The 25,670-nt window shown below is 42.5% G+C and overlaps 1 protein-coding gene across 9 annotated transcripts in view; it reads right to left on the reverse strand.

The window, feature by feature from the left end:
* LOC101477666 (dedicator of cytokinesis protein 3) overlaps nucleotides 1-25,670 on the reverse strand; it is a 239,469-nt gene that overhangs the window by 123,457 nt on the left and 90,342 nt on the right. For all 9 annotated transcript variants that reach the window (XM_076884370.1, XM_076884369.1, XM_076884367.1 and 6 more), the window contains exon 3: nucleotides 21,157-21,197. In XM_076884370.1, coding sequence (XP_076740485.1) covers nucleotides 21,157-21,197 — 41 coding nt within the window. The remainder of the gene's footprint in view (nucleotides 1-21,156; nucleotides 21,198-25,670) is intronic.

Below are 25,670 nucleotides of genomic sequence, written 5' to 3' on the forward strand. Positions count from 1 at the left end.
GTGCGTGGGCTGTTGTTGGGTTTTTTTTTTGTTTCTCTTCCTTTTTTTTTCTTTCTTTTTTCGTGTTTTTTTGTTATCATCTGAATTTTAATGGCCTAATTTGTTTTGATATATGTCTTTATATCGGTTGGTACTTGCTGTATTGGGCCTGATATGTCAAATTACATGTGCAAAACTTTAGAAATAAAGAGGGAGGAAAAAAGCAAAAAAAAACCTCTGATCCAAACAAATCAGGCTGAGATCATTTTAGCTGGAATAAGACAAAACCAGCAGGCATGAAAGGCAACCAGTGAGGAAAGTGTCCCACGAGAGATTTCAGTATATTCAATTTATTGTCTTTAAATTTTAAATTATTATTATTTGTTTTATATTTCTTTTATTCGTTTTCAGGTTTGTGCTCTACCTCTGGGGTTAAATTCTCGGGCTGTTTTTCACACTATGTGACATATCGAGTCACTAGAGGCCCTGAACTGATATGAAGCACATATTAAATTCCTATTCCCTTCTTTTCAGGGTGTAGCTTTAAGATTAGAAAAGAGAAGATAAGAAGTTAGACCATTAAATTATTTGACATATTTATTGGCTTTTGATTGATATTGTTCAGAGTTCTGCGTCTCAGAGCCGGCTGTACCCCCTCACCGAACCCTGATGTGCACAGTGTGCACCTCTACTGTTTCACCGTTGAACCAAGGGCAGGTGAAGCATCTTCAGCCTTTCTGTGGAGGTTTTTCAGCAATCTTCAAGAAGTTGTGCCCTCTTTCCTTTTCTGCATCTGTGGCCATAGCAACTAAAACCCAACATTTTCTAGGAAAACAAGCTTCTGCATGCTTGGCTTCCCAAAGTGGTTAAAGCACTAAGAATTCACATTTCTAAGTGAAATATTGAGGCCTTCGACATAATTATGAGAGAATCATCATTTAAAACCGCTGGCATCAATTATAAAGACAGGTTACACAAGGCAAGGCCCAATCTTTCCTGGGCCCACAAAGAAGGCGAGTGCCATGCACGGCAGCTGATCAGTTTATTGTGTGAAGCTTGGCCTAATGGATGGAAACCATGCTGTTCTGGAGCATAGTGACGTGCACGCTGGTTCTTGGTTCAGTTCCATCACTAACTCAGTTGACTGTCAGTGATGGAGTTATTGTTGCTGCTGTAGCTGCGTAGGTATGGAAAGAAACTATATCTGTATAGTTGCTTAATCTGACGCAGTTGCATGAAACAGGCATAACAGATATACAGGCCTATCCTCCAGCAACATTTCTGCTTTTTCAACCTGAACCACAGCTTCTTCCTAGACTGACCAAGTAGTTTTGGCACCTCCAGTAAATCTAATGAGTGAGTAAGGCAAAACAGAACCTCTTCAATAAAGGACTGTTGTCCTCTAGTATTTCAGGCTGGTTTGCTACAGCACCAGTGTGAAGCCAGTGTTGGAAATCTGGTGCATCGCTTTGCACCTTGCAGCTTTGCATTGTCAGAATACAGAATCTGATTTGTATAAAAACTCATTCTTCATCTTCAGTAGCCTCAGATTCATCTTCTGTCTTCATCAAGACCACGACAAACCCGCTGCCTATGCTGCAGCGCAGTCGCAGGGTAACATATATGATGCCGATTTCCAGCTTTAGTCTGCGGGTGCCTTCATTTTTCAAGTGTACAAGTAAGCTTCACTTTTTGCAGCGGCGGTGCCGTCTCTTTGAAAGGTAGCTGCTGTGGACGCTCGAGGCTCCCCCATTTTAGTTTTACAAGCTCGAAATGCTGCTTACAGTATTCTCCTATTCTTCTGCAAATGTGGAAGTAATGAGGTATTTTGTGTCACAAAATCTTTATATCTCCAGTGACTGGGGAACATTTTTATGTAAATTGCAAGTGTGTAAAAAAACTGCTTAATTTACAAAGTGTGGCTGGAGCTGCAGCAGTCTACTGAGGGAAGGCTTCACACTGTGGGGATTTCATTCATATTCAGCTACATGTTTTAATGGGGAAAGAGCAGAGAAGAAGAAGAGCAGAGTCTATCTGAGGAATGGAAGTGTTCGTGCCAGTTTGTGTTTGGCTGTTTTGTTCTTAAGCATCCTGGTGTACATGTATATATGCATGTGGGTTTGTATCCTGTTTATGCACTTCTTCCCTTGTCCGCCAGCCTGCATGCTGATGCAGAAAATCTATGTTAGGTATTAGCGTAGAAGCCAAGATGTCAGCTCCTGTGTGTGTGCAGGTCTGTGCCTTATGTGCACTCGGAAAATCAGGCTTCCGGCAGTCGGGAAAGAAAGCAGCCCTCTGCTATCATGCATAATAACCCTGCTGTCTCTTAGCTAGCACTTTAGCTGTTTGTTCTTTCAACAGAGATGGATTCTGCTACAGCTATCAAAAGACCTTTTAGGTCAAATATCACATAGAAAAACACGGCGGACCAGATTCAAGTCTAAATATGTTTCTGACGGTGTTACAGAGAGAGAGGGAGAGAAACCTATAAAATCAGGAAGAAATGAGAATAACAGGGCTGTAGACGAATAGAGTAACTGTTGGCAGCCATGCATGTGACAGGAGCAGGTCAGAGGTGCTGGTCGGGCCTCCCGGGACTCGCTCAATTACCTGTCTGCCCATAAACACTAAATGTGCTCTTCACAGTCGCACCGCCTCACAGCTCTGCTCCGCCGCTGCTCATTTAAAAGCCACAGCACTCGGTAGCTGCTGTCACCGCGCTGTTTAAGGTGATTCATCGCTTTAACCTTTGGATAACATTTACACAAGTATTGCACATTCTGTATTTGAACATGAGTTACAGTAGACCTGCTCAGGTTTTCCTTATTTCCTGTCATATATACTGTGTTACTGTACTGAATGCAGTAATCAGATTACAGCTACAATTATGTCATTACAGAGGTTCTTCAGTTACCTCCATGCCGGGCGGATAGAAAGAAAAATAATTATTTCTTTCTGCGTCTTGACGGTAAAGTCAGCTGATTTCAGTTTGTGTTGCTCTAAAGTGTCTTTGTGCTGTTTTCAAGCTTTGCTTTGTGTGTTTATATGTGAAACCTGATGTAATAAATCCTTTGTAATAAAGGAGAAAATGTGACAGCGACTGACTGAACCCGCTCAGATGTGGACCTCTGCCAGCGTCAGCAGCATTTCATCACCTGTGCTGAGGTCAGCGCTCGCTCTCTGTTCGCTGTCTCACCTTCACACAACGCTCATGATGCTAAACCGAAAACTCCTCTGTTTGTGCCCCACTTTGATGTGACAGTAAACCAGCGGGATGGAAACACCAGACATGCATCAAGAAGGATGAAGCACACGTGCACACACGGACTCACACGAGGCCTTCGAGCTCGGTATCATCAGAGGAGAACCTGAGGTGTTCTGAAGGCACTGACCTGTTAACAGCCATTCACTGTCACAGCTAACTAGGCAGAGACAGCAACAAGGTTTTCTGTGTGTGTGTGTGTGTGTGTGTGTGTGTGTGTGTGTGTGTGTGTGTGTGTGTGTGTGTGTGTGTGTGTGTGTGTGTGTCCCAGTGTCAAAGTGTTGTCCTTAATTTAGCTGATGGCGCTGAAGCACCGGTCCACTTAAAAAGGTCATCTTGTTACAGAGACAGAAAGAAAAAGAGACAGACGAGACGAGAAGCGTTAAAAATAAGAGAATGCAAAGACAGACGATCAGTGAGGGAGACGAGAGGATAATAAGGAAACGGAGGCACAGAGACGAGCAACAGGGGGAACGCAAGGATGGCGAGCGAGGCTGCAGGAAAAATGTCATCCTCTCAAAAATAACAGCACGCCTCCGGCCCAAATACTGTACGTCACCTCGCGTTAACCCGTGCTCTGAGTGCCTTCCAGAGGCCAATAGGACACGAGGAATCTGAAACATCAGGTATAAGAAATTGAAAGCAAAGGGAAACAGCGGACGGCTGCGCAGACATCAGACATGATCACCTTCCTTCACAGATATTTACTGCTCAGCCACACAGGAGCCAATTCTGTGCTTCGCACTGATGTCCAGGAGACAAATCCGAGCAAATACAAATAATGGTTGATTATCCTAAACAGCACAAGCACCACGGTGCTCTATTGTCCATATTTGTGTGTGCAATTGTGTGTAAATGTGCATGTTTATGCAAACAATGTTGGCTTATATCCCCATTTATACAAGCGTGTACAACGAGGCTTATTTACGAGGCAGCTCAAGACGTTCTGCGTGAAAAATAACTTGGATGTGACACATTTAATTTCATGGTTTGTTACTTATATATGATTTAGCCTTGCTCAAGTGCTTCCATCTCACTGACGATTTAAAAAGAGCTCATGTGAGCGTTCGTGTCATAAAGTTTAGCTGGTTCACAGCAGTGTGATTTAGCCCTTCTTTTTTTAACTTGGCAAGAAAAACTGTAACTTTCTGCTAACACAAATTTACTCCACTAAAGAAAAGCACGTTTAAAGCTTCTTACAAATGAGAAAAAGGTGCACAAAACATTTATAGTTCCATGTTTCTTCGTGTGCTTCTGAACTGAAACGAGGTCTGCACGAGGTCGGAAACAGCAGAGACTGCAGACATCAAGCTTAAATAAAGTCAGAGAGACGGGAACCAGAAGTCAGTCGTGTCTCTAAAGTTTAATATGGGTTTTTCTTTTTACTGCTGCTGTAAATTATTCAGCATCTCGCCATCTACAACACTCGATCCTCGTTTCCTAATGGACAGCCTGACTTCTCAGACTTTCATTGTAAAACAGTTTGGACCTCCTTCGTGCTCTCTGCTCAGAACACTGACGGATGCTCTTGTTAAGCCGTGTATGTGTTTAAAGTGAGCGACTGAAACGCTGTGTGGACTAGAGGAGCTAGAAAGTAATATCCTCTCTACATCTAAACGATTTGAAGGTAGGCCTCTTTCTCTCCCTCGAGCTTGGCTTCCAGTGAGACCACTTCTTTTGAGTGAACAGCAGAGGGATCAGCTGAAGGTCCAGATGTATGTCTCAGGTCCTGTTTTTAGGCCTGACATGCCACCACTTGTCCAGTTTCCTCAGATTGTTTTAAGCAGCCGCTGCACAGCATGCAGAGATGTGCCCAGTTAACTAACAGCTCTTTGGGAATCACCTGGTTAGTGCAAAAACATTATTTTATGTCAAACTGTGTAATCTTTAGTATTTTTAACAGATTCAAACAAAGAAATTAGAACAAATGATGTTTTTGTGACCGGCTGATGGTAACAACGTGCCTAAAGATACAATTTAAAACTGCCTGTTATGTGTAGACACATCATCGGTTCGGTGATGAGGCTGAACAAACTCAAACATGCATCCCTCTGAAAATGATCAGGTACAAAGAAATGAGTGAAAAACAGCCAACGTCCAAAGAAAAACTTTGCAAGACCTTCAGAAAAGCTGCAGAAGAGTTGCAAGACAGTTGGGATCATGGAAGCTCGAAACCTTTTGTCCGGATGCTGTCCAGGACAAAACAAGAAAACAACAAAGACTGAAAGATGTTTCTGACCTTATTCTCTTGGTTGTGCCAGAAACTTCTGCTCTGTTTCCATATTTCTGTGCAAACTTTAAAGAGCACACAAAGAAAAGTCTCATTCGTTCTCCTCGGGGTGCAAACTTCTAACAACAAACAGCAGACTTGTAAAACTTTTAATCAAAGGTTGCTTCTCAAAGGATGAGCAACTTTACACCAAACTAAAACGAACACATCCATAGGCTGAAAAGAGTTGAAGCAAATGCACAGACTGGTACAAACTCCCGGACCGTACCCAGCAGTGACCTCTGCTGATGTTTGCTCTTAATAAAACAGTCTGGGCCTAACATTATCCCTCCAGACTAAATAATTGATGGTCTTTGTAACTGTGCTGCTGACCAGCGGTGAAAGCGCTCTGGGTCATAAATGTTTTAATTCTGCAGGTGTGGAAGCAGGCAGCTCCCTCTCCTCTTCCTCGCTTCCCACCCAAAAAAGATGCTGACGCATCATCTCTGCCTGAGATGAGATTACTTTGTGGCGTCCGCATTAAGGAAAATTGAGTGAAAATATCCTGAGACAACCTGAGGAACAGACGAACTGTTCAACACGTCTTTACTACAATCAGACTTTATAAATGGAATTTCAATTTGTGCCAAAGGAGCTGTCAGAGGTGAAGATCATTCAGGGTCAGCTCACCTCTGAAGGTGGAGACGCAGCAGTATGGAAACACACTATATTGGTGTCTACGCTCCAGCCAAGCTGTTAGAAAGTGATGAATCACCAGTTTCATTCACTAACGTCGCTGCCTTAACACTCTTAATGTTGGTCCTTCTTAAATCACACACAAGTAAAACCTGTAGGAGGAAAATGGAGGATAGCATGGAGAGCTGTTCTCGGCTTTTTTCTGTATGTTTTAATCAGATATTTGTATAAATAAAAGATAATTAATTAATTATCCTGATAATTAATTAACTTGTAATGTACTGACTATCACAGACTTTCTGTATTGTAGTTGTAATCTTAGTCATGGTCAGTCTGTTGTGTCATCATAACTCTGACTCTCACACAGTCTCTAACATTTTATGTGAGATTAGAATCGCACAGCTCGCGTCTCCATCGCTCCTGTGGCTTCACGTTCATTTGTGTCTCCAGGTGTTTCCACTTCCCTCCTTCCCCTCCTGTGTATTTGAGTCCTCTGTGTCCGTCTGTTCCTGGTCGGGTCGTCTGTTGTGGTCGTACAGGGTCTTGTCTTCATAGTCAGAGTTTTATCCAGTTTAGGTTTCAGTTTAGTTTCGCCCTTGTTTCACTTCACCTTGTTCTTCAGTTTTTTGTATCGGCCACAATAAAGGTTCACTTATTGTTAAACCTTCGTTGGTTTCTCCTGTCTCTGCGTTTGGGTCTGTTCCATAAATACATCTGTGTTTCCCGCCGTGACATAAACAAGTAAAGCTCGTCCTTCCCGACATTTCAAAATTGTAACTTTACGACACCACGGAGAACAAACTTTACTGACTGTTAAATTGTTACAGTTTAATTTTGACCGTTGTTTTCAGGGTTGATCCTGAGGTGGCAGACATGTCGGGCCTCTTCCTCGTCACCTGATGATGACGCAGCAGCCCGGCTCAGCTGAAGTTTATCTGAAGCTAAACTTCAGCCTTCACAGCTGTTTGACATTTACAGTTTCAGGTGTTTTTACCAGCAAACTGTTTTTATGAGGTTTCTTTTTTCAGTTTTTTATTTTTTCAGACTTTCTGTAGGTCTGTCTGATTATGATGTCGTCATCAATTTGTACATAACTGTAATGTGATTAAAATGCGCTTCATCGGTTAGACCAAAGGTCCCAAAATATCTACCAAAGAAAACTGCAGACCCTGTTTGTGTCCAAGCACAGAGACATATAAGAACAACATGATAATATAAGGCGATGCAGTTTGGGTTATTAAGGTTATATTTATATATATTCTTTCTTACAAACATGCCAAGCTTTAGCTCTCCGTGTCAAAAAGCTCTTGATACTAAATTAAAATATTTCCAAAATATATTAACTTCACTCAGTGTAACTAAAAGGAAGGCTGAAATATTCCACATTAATCAGGTTACATTTACTCTCAGTGTTGATGGGTTTAAGAAGCCACAGAGCCTGAAATGAGCTCAGATATCTGAGAGTCTGCACACAACACCCACTGAAAGAGCTTCTACAAGTCAGAGCTACATGTGAGAGACACTCGTGAAGACACTCGTAGTTCAGCGGTTGAAGCACTCAGTGTGAAAGGAATGAGTGCAGCATGAAGCGAAAGAAAGTCCTTACTGCTCCGTGCAAACTGAGCAGTGGGTGGTGAACATATATTAATAAAACACTTTAAAAGTCGACATATTGAGTTTGAAGCACCTGTGAACTTGCACCGCAGTCAGCCGAGCGCGCCGCTACGAAGCGCTGCAAAAGTTCATGTCGGAGCTGAAAACATTAGCACTCTGTAGCATTCTTAATGTACCGGTTTCAACTTTTTAGCTCATTTAGCACACTCATCTCAACACGGCCTCTTAGCATCAGTGGGTGAGACGATGCTCCTGGATCATCAGTTGCACAGGAAATGTTTTTACACGGTTAAAATACTTTTTAAGATCCTTCTTTTTGTTTCATCTCAGCCGGTCCTTTGCTCTCTTGGACATTTTTCTCTTCCTCGTTCTTTTCGTGCCATCATACAGGACACACTCTCTGTCTTTTGTTTCCAGCTCACTGCTCTGCTGCTGTACACCAATTACAGTCTCTTTTGTTTCATTCTTATCACACCTGCCGATGAGCTTCGGATAATCCGCGTTTCATTGTCTTCCAGTCATTTCTGCAACAATCTGAAAGCTAGAAAAGACTCTGCAGCTGTGATTCACTCTCCTGCCTCCTCTATTGTCCTGAGCGAGTTTATCTTCTAAACTTAACCCTAACACACCCATATATTCAGTCCTATTATGAGCCCCTGTGTTGCATCAGGCCCCTTTTCAAGATCCCAAGAGGAAAAGAGAAAAAAAGGAGGATGGTGCAATTCCCACACTGAGCTCCGTGCAGCATCATAAAGCACGCTGGTCTATAATTTCACACAGCAGCTCTGATAGGCTCGGATGATAAAATAACAGTGATTACATCACAATTGCAGAACTGTACATCTACCGCCATTGTTGTTACTTGATTCTTGAACAATGAATGTCTTTCTAAATATTCTGAGGAGGAGAGATTTCCACTGCAGCGAGTCGGTGCGACGAGCTTCAGGAAGGTGAGAGCAGACAAAGGTTTCTCGCTCTCTCTCTCTTTATGTAAGACTGTTTAAACCGTGCAGGTCGTCCTGATTGGATTCAAATTCCGACTCGCGGTTGATATTTTAGGAAGACGGTCGCATCTAGTTTTACTTGGCGGTTATGTCACCTGACAGCAAGGTCCAAAAGAAGCACAAGGTCTGAGTGACAATAAACAAACACATCAGTTTTCCACCTTCCTGCTGCTTTTCATCACATTTCAGTTGGAGTCGCTGCGTTTTGACTGAAACGTCTCCAGGCAATGTTTCTCTCAGCCCACTCTGACTCAGACGAGCTCTTCAAGGATTGTTTCTATTCACTGGGCAAATTACATTAACTGGCCCAGTGTGATCAATCAACTACAAACCAAAGCTGATTAGAAAACATCACATCTGTAACGAAAGAGGAACAGCTCGCCTCGCCCTCAGCCCGAGCGCTCATTTATTCACACTCTACATCTCTCCTGTGATATCGTCATTGGATAACACCAGGTTCGTCTTACGTTCGTCGACTGGATGATTACACGTTCACAGGTACCGGTGTAAACACAGGCTTCCACAGAGAGTGTGGAGTGTTGTTGGTGCTGCAGCTTCAGGGCCCGTTTTTGTTGCAGTGCAGCGAGCCGGCAAAGACAGCTCTGACCGTTTGATATTTTCCTGACCTTGAAATCCGCCTTAAGCATCTGCGTGGTATTTTGGTGCCCAGCACGAAGGGCAGGGTGCAGCGCTGGGAGGAGAAGTCCAAACAGGTGCAAGGTTGGTTCAAATGAAGAGGCACAAAGCTGTTGGTATTTTGGTGGAAAAATCCATCTGAGACTACGCGGGCGAGTCAACCTGCTAAACTAAAAAGTAAATAATGCATTTTAAGTGAATCCCTTCACAGCAGGCAGGATTTAAACTGCATCAGTATACAGCAGCTGCTTTATATTTTTCTCTCACTTCATTAGATCTTTGCAGCTAAATCTAAATATGACTATATGTTGTAAGGAGCAGTTTGCCACGTTGGCACAGTCATTTACTGCATTTAACCTTTATGAAATCACACACCGGCAGACGTCACTGTGTGGAGATATCATCTGAATTTCAGGAGCGGACCACTCCTCCTTCACGCCCCCGCCGGCCTCAAGCTATAAAAGCCCCCCTCCACCAATACCTGCTGTTCTCATTTTCATGCCCCACCCTTCCCGATCATTTCCCCTCTCTTCTCCTCTTTTCCTTTCCTTCATTCATTTCTCGTTAGTACATGAGGATCTGCCGGCCTGGGAGCTTCCCCCAACCGCAGCACCATTTCACACTTCCTCGTCCCTCATCGGCCATCGTTACCGTGGATGTGATCCCAGCTAGTGAAACGATGGGCTTTTACGGCGGATAATCCTGTGTGTCATTGCCTCCTTTGCAAATTTCATTTTAGGAAAAGTGGAATTTTATGTTTGTTCTCATAAGGGCGAATGCTGCCATGTCACATTTTACGGTATGAAGTGAGATACAGAGGAATTAAAGCAGAAACAGCTCGCACTGGTGCAGTCATAAAAACAGCTCCATCAACATTTATGACTTAATTTTGTACCAATCGTACAAGCCGAATAAAGCTGGCACCCTCTGCCTCTGGGATCAGCTCCGAGGCGCATAAATTCCCAAAGCAGCGTTTTCCTGCTGGCTGAGCTGTTGTCGGTGCTGCATCTCTGCGCCTGTCCCAACTGTTTTGGAGTCCACATCATGCTGTGGTGCTGTTTTTAAAAAATGCATTTAATAGCTTTTTTTCCTGGATTTTTGGCTTCAACTTCTATTTAATAAAAAAAAATGAAGACTGTTCACTTCCTTGTTCCTGCGTCTCCCGCTGAACCATGCTAACTGATGTAGTTGAGGACGATGTGCTGGGCCAGCCTGTGTGTTCAGTCTTCAGTGCGCTGCACTCTTGAACTTAACACGTGACAATGAAGCTTCAACAAAGCCGAACCCTTAAACTTTCAGGACTCGCTGTGTGCAACGACTTCGCTCTCTCAGAGAGAAACAATCATGACGAGTGACTGAGTCCAAAACATCTGCCATCATCTTTGCTCAGAGTTATCAGAGATACAAAGGACAGAAAATGATCATGCATGTGGCAGGAACGAGAGAGCAAGATGTGCAACGTGTTTTACTGATATTTAATGTTTAATCTTCTTCCCTCGATTTAAAAGCATCACAATGAAACTTTTCCAATAGGGAAAGTTTGATGACCTTAAAAACGGTTTAATTTAGGTCAATTTAATAATTTATTAAGCTGAAAGGAGTGACTGAATATGAATGTGAGCACCAGCCTGAGATTCTTTGGTTTTTAAACCAGGTCAAATGTCAACATCTGGACAAAGATGTGTCCTGAGTTCACAGACACAGTTTCTCGTTGTTTTTCTGACTTCACTTGAAAGATGACTCTGACTGTTTCTCTCTAACACAAGCAGAGACCAGCAGCAGCTCCAGACAGTGAAGGAGCATATATATTTGGACTGTGCCAGGTGTAATCTCCCCGCACTGAGAATCCTTCTATGTCTGCTGATTTCGGCTGCAGCGAGGAGCTCTGCATCTCCCTCTTCTCTCTGTTTTTTATCCTGCAGCTGCTCAGTAACTCTGGCCTAATGCTCTGAAGATTAAAGGTCAGCTAAATCCACAGAGGCCCACAGAGTTCCCACCTGCTGCATACAGTGTAAAACACTGTGGTGTAAAGATCACAGAAATATTAAAGACAGCGGTGTCACTGCATTTTTCCACACTGACAGAACTTCCCGTGATATTTTACATGTTTGGTATGACAAAAAGATCACGTGACATGTGAGACGTTACAAACTGCATCAGGTTCACTCAGCAGTCCTGTAGTGTAATAAGTGCAGGCTGCAGTGACGGCCTCTGTTTCCCATCATGCCTCTGATGGACTGAGCAGTCTGTTTAGATTTTCTGTTCCTTTTGCTTGATGTTTGAATCGTATCTGAACTGAAGTGTGGCTGAATTACATTTACAGAAGTTCTTGTTTTTAATATTATGGATCCTTTTTCACTTTCCGTGACTTTTACTGTGATGAGCACTGATGCTAATAACTACTGGCTGACTGAAAAATCTCCAAATTATGAATCATATTTAATCTTGCACATACTGAAGAGATAATCTGTGTAAAACCAAAGAAGTCAAAATGCTGTCAGCATTAAAAATGCATAAATGTATTTATTTTAAACTGTGTGCCTTGAAAGCAGAGTATAGAAGCATCGGAGATATCAAGCACAGCTCAGACTTCTTAAAGAATATTATAAATATATTTGTATATGATTTATTTAAAATGTTTGTCTGGCACACAGAGTGCTGTCACTCTTTGAAGTGGATGCTGACGAACCAAACAAGCTCCAAAGCTCACCAACATTTTGAAGATGAGAGTGTACAATGACCGCGACTGTCCTCATTGACACGTTTTGGATTGTTGCAGAGAGCAGCAGAGGGCAGAACATGAGAGCAGAGAGTCAAACTGAGCTGTTTTTAAATTCATGACCAGACTGATGCACAGCGAGCGCAGGCCCAGAAGCCTCTCCCACTGTCAGTGTGTGTTTGGGTTCTTTTTTCCCTGAAACTCTATCTTGATTGGTTTAATCTCTGCTGTGAAGGGTGACCGGACACACACACACTCGCTGTGTTTTCATATCATCATATCATTTCATATCAACATCTTATTGACAGAATGCTTTCTCCAGCCCCTGACCTTAAACCTAACCATAACCTAACTGTAACCCTGACACTAAAACCACATTTTGAGTCTCAAAAATGGCTTCAAACTCATGGGGACGGGTTTTGGTCCCCACAAGTACAGTAAACTTCCAATTATTGGTCCCTGAATACACCCTCACACACAGACACATATCAATGAGTCCTGAGTGTGAGGGACTCAGGTGTACAGTAATTCCTAAATGGTGAATTCAGTACTTTTGTAACCCTCCTTGAATTAAAGCTGAAAGTTGGGACTGAATTTGGACTGAAATCCCCTGCAGTGGTGTTCAGAGGCAAAGTGAGGAAGAAAAGTGTCATTGTCCAAAAACATATACACCAAACTGTAATAATTTAGCAACAGAAAGACTAAATTTCCAACAACATCTCTGTTAGATTAAAATACTGCAGATTTAAACATATTGCCAACCAGTGTTGGTCAAGTTACTTGAAAAAAGTAATCAGTAACTAATTACTAATTAATTCCCCCAAAAAGTAATCTCGTTACTTTACTGATTACTTATTTTCAAAAGTAATTAATTACTTAGTTACTTAGTTACTTTTTAAAAACACGATTTACAACCTGAATAGGTGATAAAGTGATAGATCTTTCAGCCCAATTCTACTTTTTCTGCATAATCCATCATACAAAATGTAATCAAATGGAAAAGTCTCTTTTTAAAACTTGTTTTATTAGTTTTAATCTTTTAACTTTATGCATCAAGCAAACATTTAATTATATGCAACATTCTCTGACTGGAAGAAATTAGTTTAACATTTAAACTTATTTTCTGCACATTCCAGCACATAAAATAAAATATTTTTTGTGTTTACACTCAGTCTTTCAAATAGATGCAAGTAAAACACAGCAGAAAATAAATAAAGTCACAGACTCAGCGGTCCTGTTGCTCTATTTTCACCTGTAAAGCAGGAGTGGGGCAGGCGGAGATTTACCCTGGTGCAGGTGTGCTGCGGTCAGTGGAAGAATCCGCGAGTTTCTCTGTGAGTTTCCCATTACGTCGTAGCTACTCGGTGCTTGTTGGAAGTTTAGGGTTTTTTTCGCTGTAAAAAGAAGTTTTCTTCCCACGCACAGCGGACACTAATGTTTTTGTCACTTTTTATGGAATCAAACTCAAAGTAAGGTCAGTACTTCCACGCTTTAAACGCTGCACGCTCATACTCTCTCTGCACTCGATATATTATCCTTTGTTGATCTGCACACAGCTGTTGTCACGAACGTCGCACTCGCTTACGTCACTGTCATGAGACATTCTCGCAAAAAAAATCATGGTTTTAGTAACGCAGTAACGCAGCGTTCCTGCGTGAAAGTAACGGTAATCTAAATACCGTTTTTGCAATAGTAATCCCTTACTTTACTTGTTACTTTTAAAAAGTAATCAGATTACAGTAATGCGTTACAAGTAACACGTTACTGCCCTTCTCTGTTGCCAACAAATAAAAGAAAATCAGACATTTTTTACAAAGAGCGATCCACAGCAGCTCTCAGATCAGAGCTTTGAGAAACGCTGCTTTCACTGAGTGCGAGCTGCCCTCTCTGTGGCCCCGACGGCTGCGGTAATCTGAACGCTGATGAACCTCAGCGTGTGAAGTTTTTACAGTGCAGCTGAATTAGAGCAGACTCTGAGCAGGAAGGCATTTCCTCCGGGAGACACAGCGATTCGTTTCAACCAGCAAGCCCATTGTGGAGAAACCAGGTGATTAGAGTGGAACTAACAGGATTGGGCTGATGCCTCTCTGCTGGGAGAGAGAGAGCGAAAACACACGAGACGGTGCACACACACAGAAACCATCACACAGCACAACAAGGCACGCAAAGGTGGGAATGCACGCGAGTGGGCTCAATCACACGTTGGCTCTTTGAGCTCGTGTCACACAGATTTGCACTAAACTCACACATAATGAATTTCCACACACTTTCCATACACTGTTAACACAACCAAAGCTTTTACTACTGGTAGCGTTTAACTACAATCAAAGCAGACAAACTATCAACCAAATTCCAGTGTAAGTCACTATTGTGTCACCCAAAAATGTATAAACCCATCTGTAGTGTCTGGCAGTGGGATGGTGGGAGTGGATGCTTTGGGTTGAAGGGCGGGGCTTGTTCAGGTGCATCGGACAGTTTTTTAGTCAGACTAATCGGCACCTCAGATGGCAACGACTGCAACGTTGTAACTGCTTCTGTTTCTCAGTAGACGCGTACAGAAATATTCAAATACTTCGTAGTTGATGGGTTTTATTGTTTTGATACAATCACTGTGTCTGACATCGCTCAGACTCACAGCAGTGACCATCAGGCTTCAGTTCATCTAATGTTGCCTTTGTAGCAACTTCCTCACATTTAATAACTTTTTATTTGTTTCCAGCACCCAGAACAATCTCTGGACACTACTGCATCACAGTGGGAGGCCTTGCTCTTCACTGCTTCTGTCTGAGCTGCTGCACTCAGACAGAAGCAGTGTGTGAGAGAGAAAAGTAAGAAAAAGCGAATTACTCTTAAATCGCAGCACAGCCATCATCTTTAACTTATGTGTGTGGAGTTGTCCACACTGAGGTTATATAAAATCCAACTTTCTTGCTTAGACTGCCCACAGGCTGTCTCTGGATGTTTTCTCTCACTTCTAGTGTTTGCTCAAATGTGCCATCACTTCTTCTTCTCCAGCTACCTACTCTTCTACCACAAGGATGACATAACCAGAGGCCAGAGGTTCAGGTTTAACTAAGCATGACACCCATTTCTACTCTGACTGACTGAAGGAGTCTGTACACTACAAAAGCTGCAAACATGCTAAAGGCAGCGCCGCTGAATATTACGTTTCACTCAGTTTAATTGCAAGTAATAAACAAATATGTGCGTAAGGCTGTGAGTGGTCTGCTGCAGCATTTTGGATGTCTGATAACTGAAAAACATGCATACATGCAAACGTATGCATCTGCAGTATGTCTGCTGTTTAACATTAGCAGTGCATTCACACGTCAGTTAACAGAAACATCTGCTAGTTTGGTTCTGTTGTGGGAAAGCAGCAGCATGGGCTCCGTGCAGGATGGAGCAGCCATCAGCTATGACTACGCCCAGCAAGAAAGGAAGGAGCTGTGGTGGAGGTGGGCTGCAAAGCACCTAATCTGTTAGCCGTTCAGCTAACCTACCATGTCTGCAGATTAGCTATGAATGACGGGTCAAATCAAATACTTTTACAGGAGCTTCCGATTCATCAGAGTTTGAGTAAAAACATGAACAAATATTTAAAAGAACAGGGTTCTGGATCCTGACACGTCTGTTTTATTCCATTTTGCTCTTCCTGGCTTCAGTGGCAGCCAAACTAAGAGTCGGTGTAAAGATGCAGGTTGGAGACGAGCAGTCTTTGATAAGCAGCGCTCTACTGCAGGCCTCCCTAGATCACTGACATTTGCATGAGGAAGCCTGAGCTTCAACTTTTTCTTTCTTATTATGCCTGCTGTGCTGAATCCTATTGCCCTTGCTGCAACCCACAGATTTGAATGGTGGTGCATCGCCCACAGCCAAACTGGTCCTCGGCAAGTCAAGGCAAAGCTTCCCTGGAGATGCGACCTCTCAACAAGACCTGATTTTTACTGGCACTCTGGCTTATTTCACAGATTCAACCATAACATTTAATGTGCACCTGAGGTGCTTTTTAAAGAACAGCTTTTTAAAACTTACCCTACGTATGACTTATTTAAGGGGAACCACAAACCGATAGGATCCTCGGAGCACTGCGACACAGTCACTGTGAAGAAAACCTGAGATTTTAAAACCTCACTCTGTGGTTTAACAGCCAGATCTGCAGCAGAGAGAAGAACGGTCCTTCTGCTTCATTTATCAGCTGCTGGGGAGCATCATGGGACTGACATCACAGAAATACAGCGCAGTGCCCGGTCGTATATCAAGCACCACACAACAGCCCACTCTAGACTGGTCTGCCGTAAGGAAGGATTATATAGATATAACATAACTGTTAACTTATGACACGCTCTCATGGAAATCTCACTTATCTCTGCTTATCAATAGTAAGAATGAGTGAAATGACTCATTAGCATCAATGCTCCTAAAATGTTCATTCTGATGAGTTCAGTGAAGTTTCTCTGTAAAATACTTTGAAGATATTTTCCCAATATCTAAAACATCACATTTACCACTATTTAGCAAGCTTCATGTCACCAGTGAGTCACACAAGAAAAAGAAATGGATGTTATTGAAATGAAGCAAAACTCAGGAGCTACAGACTGCAGTCAGCTCGAGCTGCACTGCTGCTCTCTCTCTCTCCCCCCCCCCCCCCCCCCCCCCAATTGAGTGCTGCTGCTGCCGTTTCATTCCCTCCACCATCCCAACATCCACCTGTACAGGATAATTTACTCATCACTCCCGACTTTCTATACGACGTGTTTGTAGGATGTGATAGGCTGAGAGCTTATAGATGCCAAAGCAAACGTACTCTGCTACAGTAATAAGTCATTTCAAACATGAGTTGTCTGACTGAATTGCAGTTATGAAAACAGCGAGCCTCGGTGACTCATATTTGTTGGAAAATGCAGCTCATCGCATTTCAACCTTGGCTGAGAACAATTGCATCCTGGTGTATATGAAAGCTGTGATGCTGGTAGAGAGTGTACTTTATTTCAGTTTCCCATCCTCTCACACAAACAGCAGCTCGATTAACTCCGGCGCACCTGAAGAGATAAAAAGAGGAATGCAGGAAAAAATCTGTGTGCAGTTTAACCAGTTATTAAATCACAGAGATCAACTTTTCTTCTGCAAGAGAAACTCGAGTACAGAAGAGGAAACTGTGACAGAGATGGGAAAGTCAAATAAAGTGAAATGAATATGTTTTAAAAAAATCAGACTATTTTTTAATATTTAAATGAATCTAAACTGATTTTAAGTTCATTAGTATTGGTTCAAGTAGCAGAAGTCAAACTCCCCATGATGAGATATTCAGTGAAAATCACCTTTACATTTTAGAAGTGACAAATCGCTGCTCAGTGCATTACTGCATTACAACACAGCCAGAGATATTACAAGAAATAAGGTCGTATCAATAAATTACTGAACGACACAGAGAGCAGACACTAAATGTGGGATTTGTTTTTCACAGTTCCCTCCTGAGACATTCAAATCCACCTGAAATCCAAACTGAAGGTCGGCTTGTTTTATTTCTGGCACCGCCTCATCATTAAGACAAAATAAAGAACAAAGCAATAGCTGATCTCTTTCATGCCACCTATCTGCAGCACAGAGCAGGCAGCAGATAAACAGTAAAGCCTCTTATGGACCGAGAATGAAACAGGAGGGGAAATGGACAGACCAGGACCAAACACACAACCGGCTAAAAAAGCTACAAGCCTGTTAGCATGTGAGCCAGACATGGTGATTTTAAAAAGGGAGAGCGATGGAAACAAAGCTCTTGGTGTGAATCACAGGCTCAGGGAAGCAGCTCCAGTAAAATCTGTTAGATTAAACAGTCAACACTCTGCTTAATTCATTCCACAAAATATAATAAAAAGCTGACATATGAGTTTTACCTTTGTAAAAAAAACTGTCTCCCAATTTCTTTTTGTGTGACTGGGACAAACCGGAGTGTGGAGCAGATCATTTTGGGACAGCATCGATCTCCCAGAACTCCACCACTGTGTGCTGTGTGAATAAATTAAAGGTTTAGGAGATTTGCAAATCTTTGCATTCTGTTTTTATTTTTAACTAGATATCCTCAAAAAGAAACATATGAAACATAATCTCTACGGACTCACGTTCATTTTGCAGAGAAATTACCTCACAAAGCTCTCAGGTAACAGCATGAACGCAGCATTATATTGAAAGCTGCTCGTTCAACATGAGCCAGCAACAAGCACTGACTGAATGTTACAGAAACTGATGACGTTTTTCTGGAAGATAAAATAAATCTGTGGCTCTACCAGAACAAAATCATGTTTTGTTCTGGTAGAAAACAATTCTTGCTCTTCAAAGTGTCACGTTGCAGTAAAAAGCCAGCCATGAAAAACAGCAAAGACACACACACACACACACACACACACACACGCTTCACTGGACTGCCTTTAGCTTTGATGACATTGAGCATTTGGCATAAATGTAATAATGTAACAAGCTCATAGAAGGTCATAACATTCGTTTCTGTCCAGAACTTTGTTAAATTTTACAGATGTGACAGTTTGACCGCGATGAAAAGTCTTCACTAACACATCCACAGATTCTCAGGGGTTCAGCAGAAAATGCTGTAACTGAGTACATTTAGGTGGTCGGCTGATATCCTGAACCTGGACTTGACCAACTGAAGCAACCTCACATCATAACACTCACACAGGCTTGTACAACGGGCACTAACTGGGCATGATGGGTGCATCACTTCATCTACTTCTCTTCTTGGCTGATGCAGCTACAGGGTCAGTCTGGACTCAGACCTCCTGACCTTTATCCATCGCTCCAGAGCCAAATCTTTATTCTCACTTGGAAACTGACATCTTTTTCCCAATGATCTATGCGGGTAAATGTTTTTCTTAATCTCAGCCAGATCCTTAGTTGTTTGTGACTTCTTCTCTCTGACAAACAAACCTGTTAGGAGGAGAGCTTTTCAGGTGTGGTTTATCTGTCTGTGGTTGCCTTGAGTCTTAACACAGCCTTTAGCTGGAGCAGCAGCAGCAGCTCTGGTGTTCCTCAGAGTTTCGAACATGGCTGCAGGTCAGTTGTGTTACAGAAGTGCTCGAGAGGCGAGTAAACAGACTTAAAGTGGAACAGCATGCTTTGAGTTGTATATACCAGTGAATGGCACAAATAAAGCTTAAGCTGTAAGGCTTCTTGTGTGGGCAGCAGGGTCAATTAGGTGAGTTTGCTCTGTCAGATATTTGTGAGATGAATGGGTGAAAACACTGAATCACTTTCTCTGCAGACATGCGGTGAAATTCCCCGTACAGCATGCTGTCATGGTCTTCATACATGTTCTTATAAAACGCTGTCTCTGTGGAGTCTGGCTGCAACGAACACATTCCTGTAATGTGATGCTGGATCAGAAAGAAACACTTTGTATTGATAGGACAAAATATTGACACACAATCTTTGTCCTAGTTTCAAAGAATGCCTGCCAGCAGTTTAGATTTTTGTTTTCAAAAAATTTGAAGAAACCTAAAAGTTACCACAAAGAAACTTAAACTAAGTAGTACTACGGGTGTTTTCCCACCTGCAGTGTTTAGTCCGTTTAAATTGAACTCTGGTCCATTTTCCCCCTCGGTGTGGTTGATGTGTGCAGATATGAACACAGTAATCGAGGGAGACCCAAAGGACTGCACCGGGACCCTTTGGAGGAGGCGCTTCATTTATGGTGTGAATGTGATCCAACCCCAGTCTGAACCAACTACCAGGTGTTACAAGTTTCAGCTAAAAAAAATGTCCCGTAGCCATGTTGGCTTTATATTCTCAGTGCAGGAAGGTACTACAGATGAGCAAAGGTCTGTCCAACCAGCAGCTAGCTGTTATATTAGCGACCTTTAGCAGGATAATTTAAAGTAGAGCCAGAGTAGCACTCTGTCAGAGCAAAGGTTAGAGATTAAACATCTGAGTACAGCAGCCAAGGATGAGACACAATCCTTCAATCAAATGTGTTTCAAAAGAAAAACATGTCTAATAGTAAGTGCTGCTCAAAGTTACTCTTCTTGCCTGCTTTGTGAAACAGATGTTTGTTGTTAGATTAGGTTTGTATGGAAAGCCTGACAGAAGCAGAGATTGATGCCATGGCGATCAGCAAACAAAAGTTCTTGGTAGAATAAGAACATGCCTCAGATTTCTGGAGAGGCGGAGTTAGCACTGTCGGAAATTTCAAAGTAAGAGACGGTTCAGTCTACTAGCAGATCTACTACAGATGGCTTTGTGCTTCTGGCTCCATAGTTTAATGTTTAAGAAAAGAAATGAGTAGCCAAGTGTATTTAATCAGATATTTAAAAACTTATGCAGCCCACCCAAGTGTAGGCTATTATAACAGTTGCTGTTGCAATGCAGTGTAGCACCACATGGTGGCGTCTCTTGACTCGTGACTGGCAGGTCACGCCCTTTTTGTTCTTCTTCACTGTGTAGCGTCTCTGTAATGGATTCTTCCCTATGTACGCAGACTGTGTGCTCTCAAGTAACGTGTAGTAGAGCTGGCACTTTTATTTTTTTGATATTTAAAATAAATGAGTACTTGTGGAAAGTTAGAAGTCGCTCATTCGCTATCCAGCTGCACACCACTGCGGCTGGCTTCATCTCCACGTTACACTATATGAGTTCTGGTGAGAGTGAGACGTGAGTTCAATACATTACCAGCAGCTGTGCCAACCATAAAAGCATCTCACGACTTTTACCTCTTTGTTTCCCATAATTTCACCTCTCTACTCTCATCAATTATGCATTTTGTTACATTAGCTTCATATCTTCAGAGTGTCTAACACGATCTACCAGAGTGAAGTTTAAATTCTGAAAAGTAAATGTTGAAAAGGAGAAATGAACAGAAAAAATGTATCTGGTATTTATTTGCATAAGTTTGCGTCACATGCAGTTACAGACAGCAGCTAAATAAACAGCAATTTTCTCAGCATTGATCAAATAAATAGAAATGAATAAATCAGGAGCAAAAGTTGGTCTGAGAGAAAAGCTTTGAACAACCAAAGCTGTCAGCCTGGCTCACCTTGACATTTGGCTTCCTCGTCGAGAACCCTCGGTACCATCCTGAAAGAAAACACAAACAGCAGTGACTAAGACTGATGAACAAACACGGAGATCGTGAAGAGTGAAAAGTGGCCATGACTCAGCAGCCGGAGGGAACGTGCAGTGACTTTGACTTCAGCATTTTCCAACACAGAGATCTTTGTTCAAGAAATTCTGTCTTACAGGAGCTGTTTTAATGGAAATATACAGCTAACTAAAAAATGAAGGTAATGGTAAAACTTGAAATTCCACCATTAACAGTTTATGGTTCTCAGCACTACAGCATAACACACATGGTTTGATACGAACTTATTACATAGTAGTAATATGTAGTTATTGCCCATAACGTGGGTCTATTCGCCCATACACATCCAAACGTTTCACACAAAAACAATAAAAGAGATTGGCCTCCAGTTAATGCACATTTTAAGAAAAGCAAGAATCAAACTTGTAGTTTGATTCTGCAGGTTTAGTATGGATGGAAAATGATCGTGCAAATCTCAAGTCCTCATTCAGTCAAAAGTCAGGTTTGTTATTCAGCTGCCATCTTGGCAGTACCTGTGGGCCATCATCACATAGAGAGCCATAACATTAACTTTACTGTTACTGGGGCATTAACTGCATGGCCAGCATAACCAGTTACAAAATAACTGAGAAATACGTGAAAAACTTTACCACAAAAAAATCCCCCAACCCTCCCGTACCCGATGTTATTCTGTCCGATGGCTTCATTCATGGTTCAGTACAGAGTGTAAGTATGATCATCAAGAGGAAAGGCCATGCAGCACATAGAGAATACAGGTCTACCTGCAGCACATTTAAACCTCTGTACTACAAACGTAACAACATGATTGGCTTTTTGGGGGAAAAAATCTTTCCACAGATTTCTGTTCAGAACATTTTGATTTAGTGACAGGTTGCTTTAAAAAGAACAGTAGCCACGGACACAAATGTGCAGACTGAAGGTCTTCAGCTGATGTGTCCACACGTCAGCTGATGTGTCCACACGTCAGCTGATGCTTCTGAAGGTTCCTGACAGTCAGTCAGAGACTCTGACAGACAGACTGCTGTGAAGGACAGATGTGGTTCACTGCGCTCAGCTGTGTGTGTGTGTGGATGTGTATGCTGAGTCTTTGAAAGGACTTTTATGAGAACTTGAAAGTTCTGACAATAAAGTCGAATATCTGCTGAATCTATTATACACACAAAACCTGTTCACACTGAACGAGTTTTACCCCTGAAGGCCTCGAGTCATTCGTGCTAACTGTTGATGTCGTCCATGAACTTAAGCCGGTGTGAATGTGCTCGGATCATAACTTCTAAAATAAAAATTCCACTGCAAAGTGATGCACCCTATGATAACATCAGAACCATACAGTATCTCTGTCATTTCAGCCTTTTTGTCTGCAAAATGCAAATGCTGGCCGGGCGATTTGGTGCAAAAGGCTTTCGCTGCTGTACTGGATGGAAATCTAATGTGGAGAATCGAGATCCCAAGTACAGGATGAGATCTCATGTACAGAATAGAATAGAATAGAATAGAATAATCCTTTAATTGTCCCACAAGGGGAGATTTGGTACAGGATGAGATCTCATGTTATATCAGCCCGTTCTCACTCCCGAGGCGTAACAGGGTGACGTTTTGTCACGTCCCGCGGCGTTCCTGAGGAGCACGGAAGGAGACCTTCCGCGTTGTTATGGTACGCGCCGAGTTATGAATGAAATCCAGTGGAATGACGCTCCCGCGGTAATAGACGTTCCAGCCCTGTATTGTAGCCCTAAACCTAACCTTATTCCTGACCTTAACCAGGACTTTAATGACGTTAAATAGCGTGTTTCGAAGCGATTTGAAGGAAAAGAGTGAACATGTGTAGATTGAGTCCGGACGGTTCTCATATTTCCTCATTTTTCCGAGGTCGTCATTTAGGAACGTGGTGGGTAGCCGGAAACGTAATGTGTTGATGATTTGTCACCTAGTGTAAAATGTTACGCTTTGGGACTGAGAACGTGTGCAGGACAGCATTTAATTGTAGGCTCCGCATTATTTAAAAACAACTTTTGTAAAAGGTCTTGATGCACGCTCAATAATCCAGGTAAGTAAATCCACAAAAGTTGATTCTGTTCATCTGGACGCAGCGTTTTCAGTGGGAGAAACGTTCATGATCAAGTAGCTGACCTCCCAGCCATTTACCTTCAGCGGTGCTAGTTTGAGTCATAATGCAAAGTCACCTGGATGAGTGACGAAGCGTTTCTCAAACTGAAAATGTTTTGAGGACGTTTTTAAAAACCTTTTTTCAAGTACTTCAATCATGAAATTTTAACACGAGTGTCCTGGGACTGTCTCACTTTTGAAGCCAGCATTATGTGACCATGTTTTTTCTGCACGGGAGGCTGGTGCTCGCTCAGGTGTTTGAAGTAGAGAGTTCGGTCTATATCTGTCCGTGATCTGGTTCAGAGACCGGTTCAACACTTCTTCTCTTACCACTGTATGACCTACAGGACAGTACATGCCCGCGTGCGTGACAGTGATGGACCCCTTTCTTCTTCAGGGCTCAGAGCACACCGCCGTTCTTTCCACATGGACGGACATTCATCAGATGCTTCTGCGGAGCAGAAAGCTGCCATGAAAGTTGACTCGACTTGGAGTAAAATCTTGACAGCTTAAAATTGCAGGTATCCAGGGACTAAATATGTGCAGGAGAAGCACCCAGACATCCTCTTAGTCAGTGGGGACATCATTTGTCTCCAGCCAAGTGGAAATAAAAATGATTGTGCCTCTGGCCGTTGGAAATGTGAGGGTTGGGTGGCGACTGTCTGTCAGTGACAGAGTGAACCAAAAGAAGCATTTATTTACATCAAAATGATGCAAATCATTACTTTGACCTTCTTAGACTACCAAATGCACACAGCTAGGAAGGCAATTCCTTGTACATTTATCAGAGCAGACATCACCTGAATCGCCAGCATGTCTCCGAGACAAACACTTTCAACAACAGTTCAGAAAATAAAGGAGAAATTTCCTGTAAGACTACGAAATAACAGAACTCATCATGAAACCCTCGCAGTGAAACATCAGCACGCATTTACTAAATACTCGGAAATGTTCCAGTGCTGTCCAGCACATCAGACCCTTTAACTTTCATCACATCTCCTTGTAAAATCATGAGATCCATTTCTCTGCAGCTTCCCATCATCTGATCTGAATATGGAGGAGGGCTTAATTGGCTGAGTAATTAATAACCAATCAAGATTCATTTATCACCCTCGTTATGACGGCTGTGTTTACTCCCCAACCTCTCATCTATATGGTAATCAGTCATGGGCTGGGCCAGCAGCGCCTCGGCCCATTCGTAAGACCTGACGTAGTGTGTGCGTGTGTGCGTGTGTGTGCGTGTGTGTGTGTGTGACAGACAGAGAGTAAATTTACCACATCTGTAGGGGATAAGAAAGAGGTTTGAGTGACAAGGGGAAACATTTGGATGAATTATAGCGGTGGAAACAGCGTCTACAGAGCCGGTGTTTATCTGTGGCACATGGGTGCACACGCAGGTGCATATACAGTAATTTGAAATTACAGCATACTCTGAAGAAGAGCAATCGTCTCGCCTCCTGCATCTAAACAGCTCACAAAGTGGTCATTAGAATAATCATTTTGCACCGTTACCAAAATAATTACCAATAAAATTCCCTGCAAAACACTTTTGTCGAGTTAATGCATGTTCAGTCTGCGCTCATTATCAAAACTGCATTACGCGGTGGATGCAGGTTTCCATCAAGCTACAAAATCAGTCAAATATGAGTGTTGAGTGCTGCTGTAACCCTGTAGAGCACACCTCAAGGTAGTTAATGAAAAAGAAGTTGCTTGTTGATGCAGTAATAGCACCCATGAGGCTGTTTTTCTTTGTAATTTTGACAGGGATCCAATAGAAGTGCGAGCTGCAGCTGAGCCACCAATCCACTCCATGGGAACACAGCCTCCTCAGTTTATACAACACTGGCGCTATCCCACCCAGGAAAAACTCACTGAAAAGAAGCAGAGAAGTGGCTGAAACGTGATGTCTATTCTGTTAGCCACTAGATCTGGAGACCTGAAGCTGTTCTGTGATTACGCAGTTCTTTGCACCAATCAGGCTTTTTGAGTTGGAGATCAGAGTCCACAGAGAAATTCAGGTTTCCACAAACCTTCTGTAAATCCATAGGAGAATGATCTTCCATTGCAATGGATGGTGTCGATTGGTAGGCCCACAAAACCAGGAAGTTGATTTCAGTTCTCTGATAAAAAGAAGTCCTAATCCCTGATCCATAGATAATGCACAGTTCTGGAGCCGATGTAGATAAGGTGACTCGCCCAGTACGTACTACCTCTAAATCTTACAGGTGTCTTTCCTGCTAACCCTGATAAAAAGTAACCTTAATAGCCTTGCAGATCAAATCTTATCAGCTCCACCTGTAGTTCTGCTACTAATCGTGGCACTTGTTGATTCTGGGATGGTT

Source organism: Maylandia zebra, linkage group LG5 (genome assembly GCF_041146795.1).
Source record: "Maylandia zebra isolate NMK-2024a linkage group LG5, Mzebra_GT3a, whole genome shotgun sequence".
Taxonomy (NCBI): domain Eukaryota; kingdom Metazoa; phylum Chordata; class Actinopteri; order Cichliformes; family Cichlidae; genus Maylandia; species Maylandia zebra.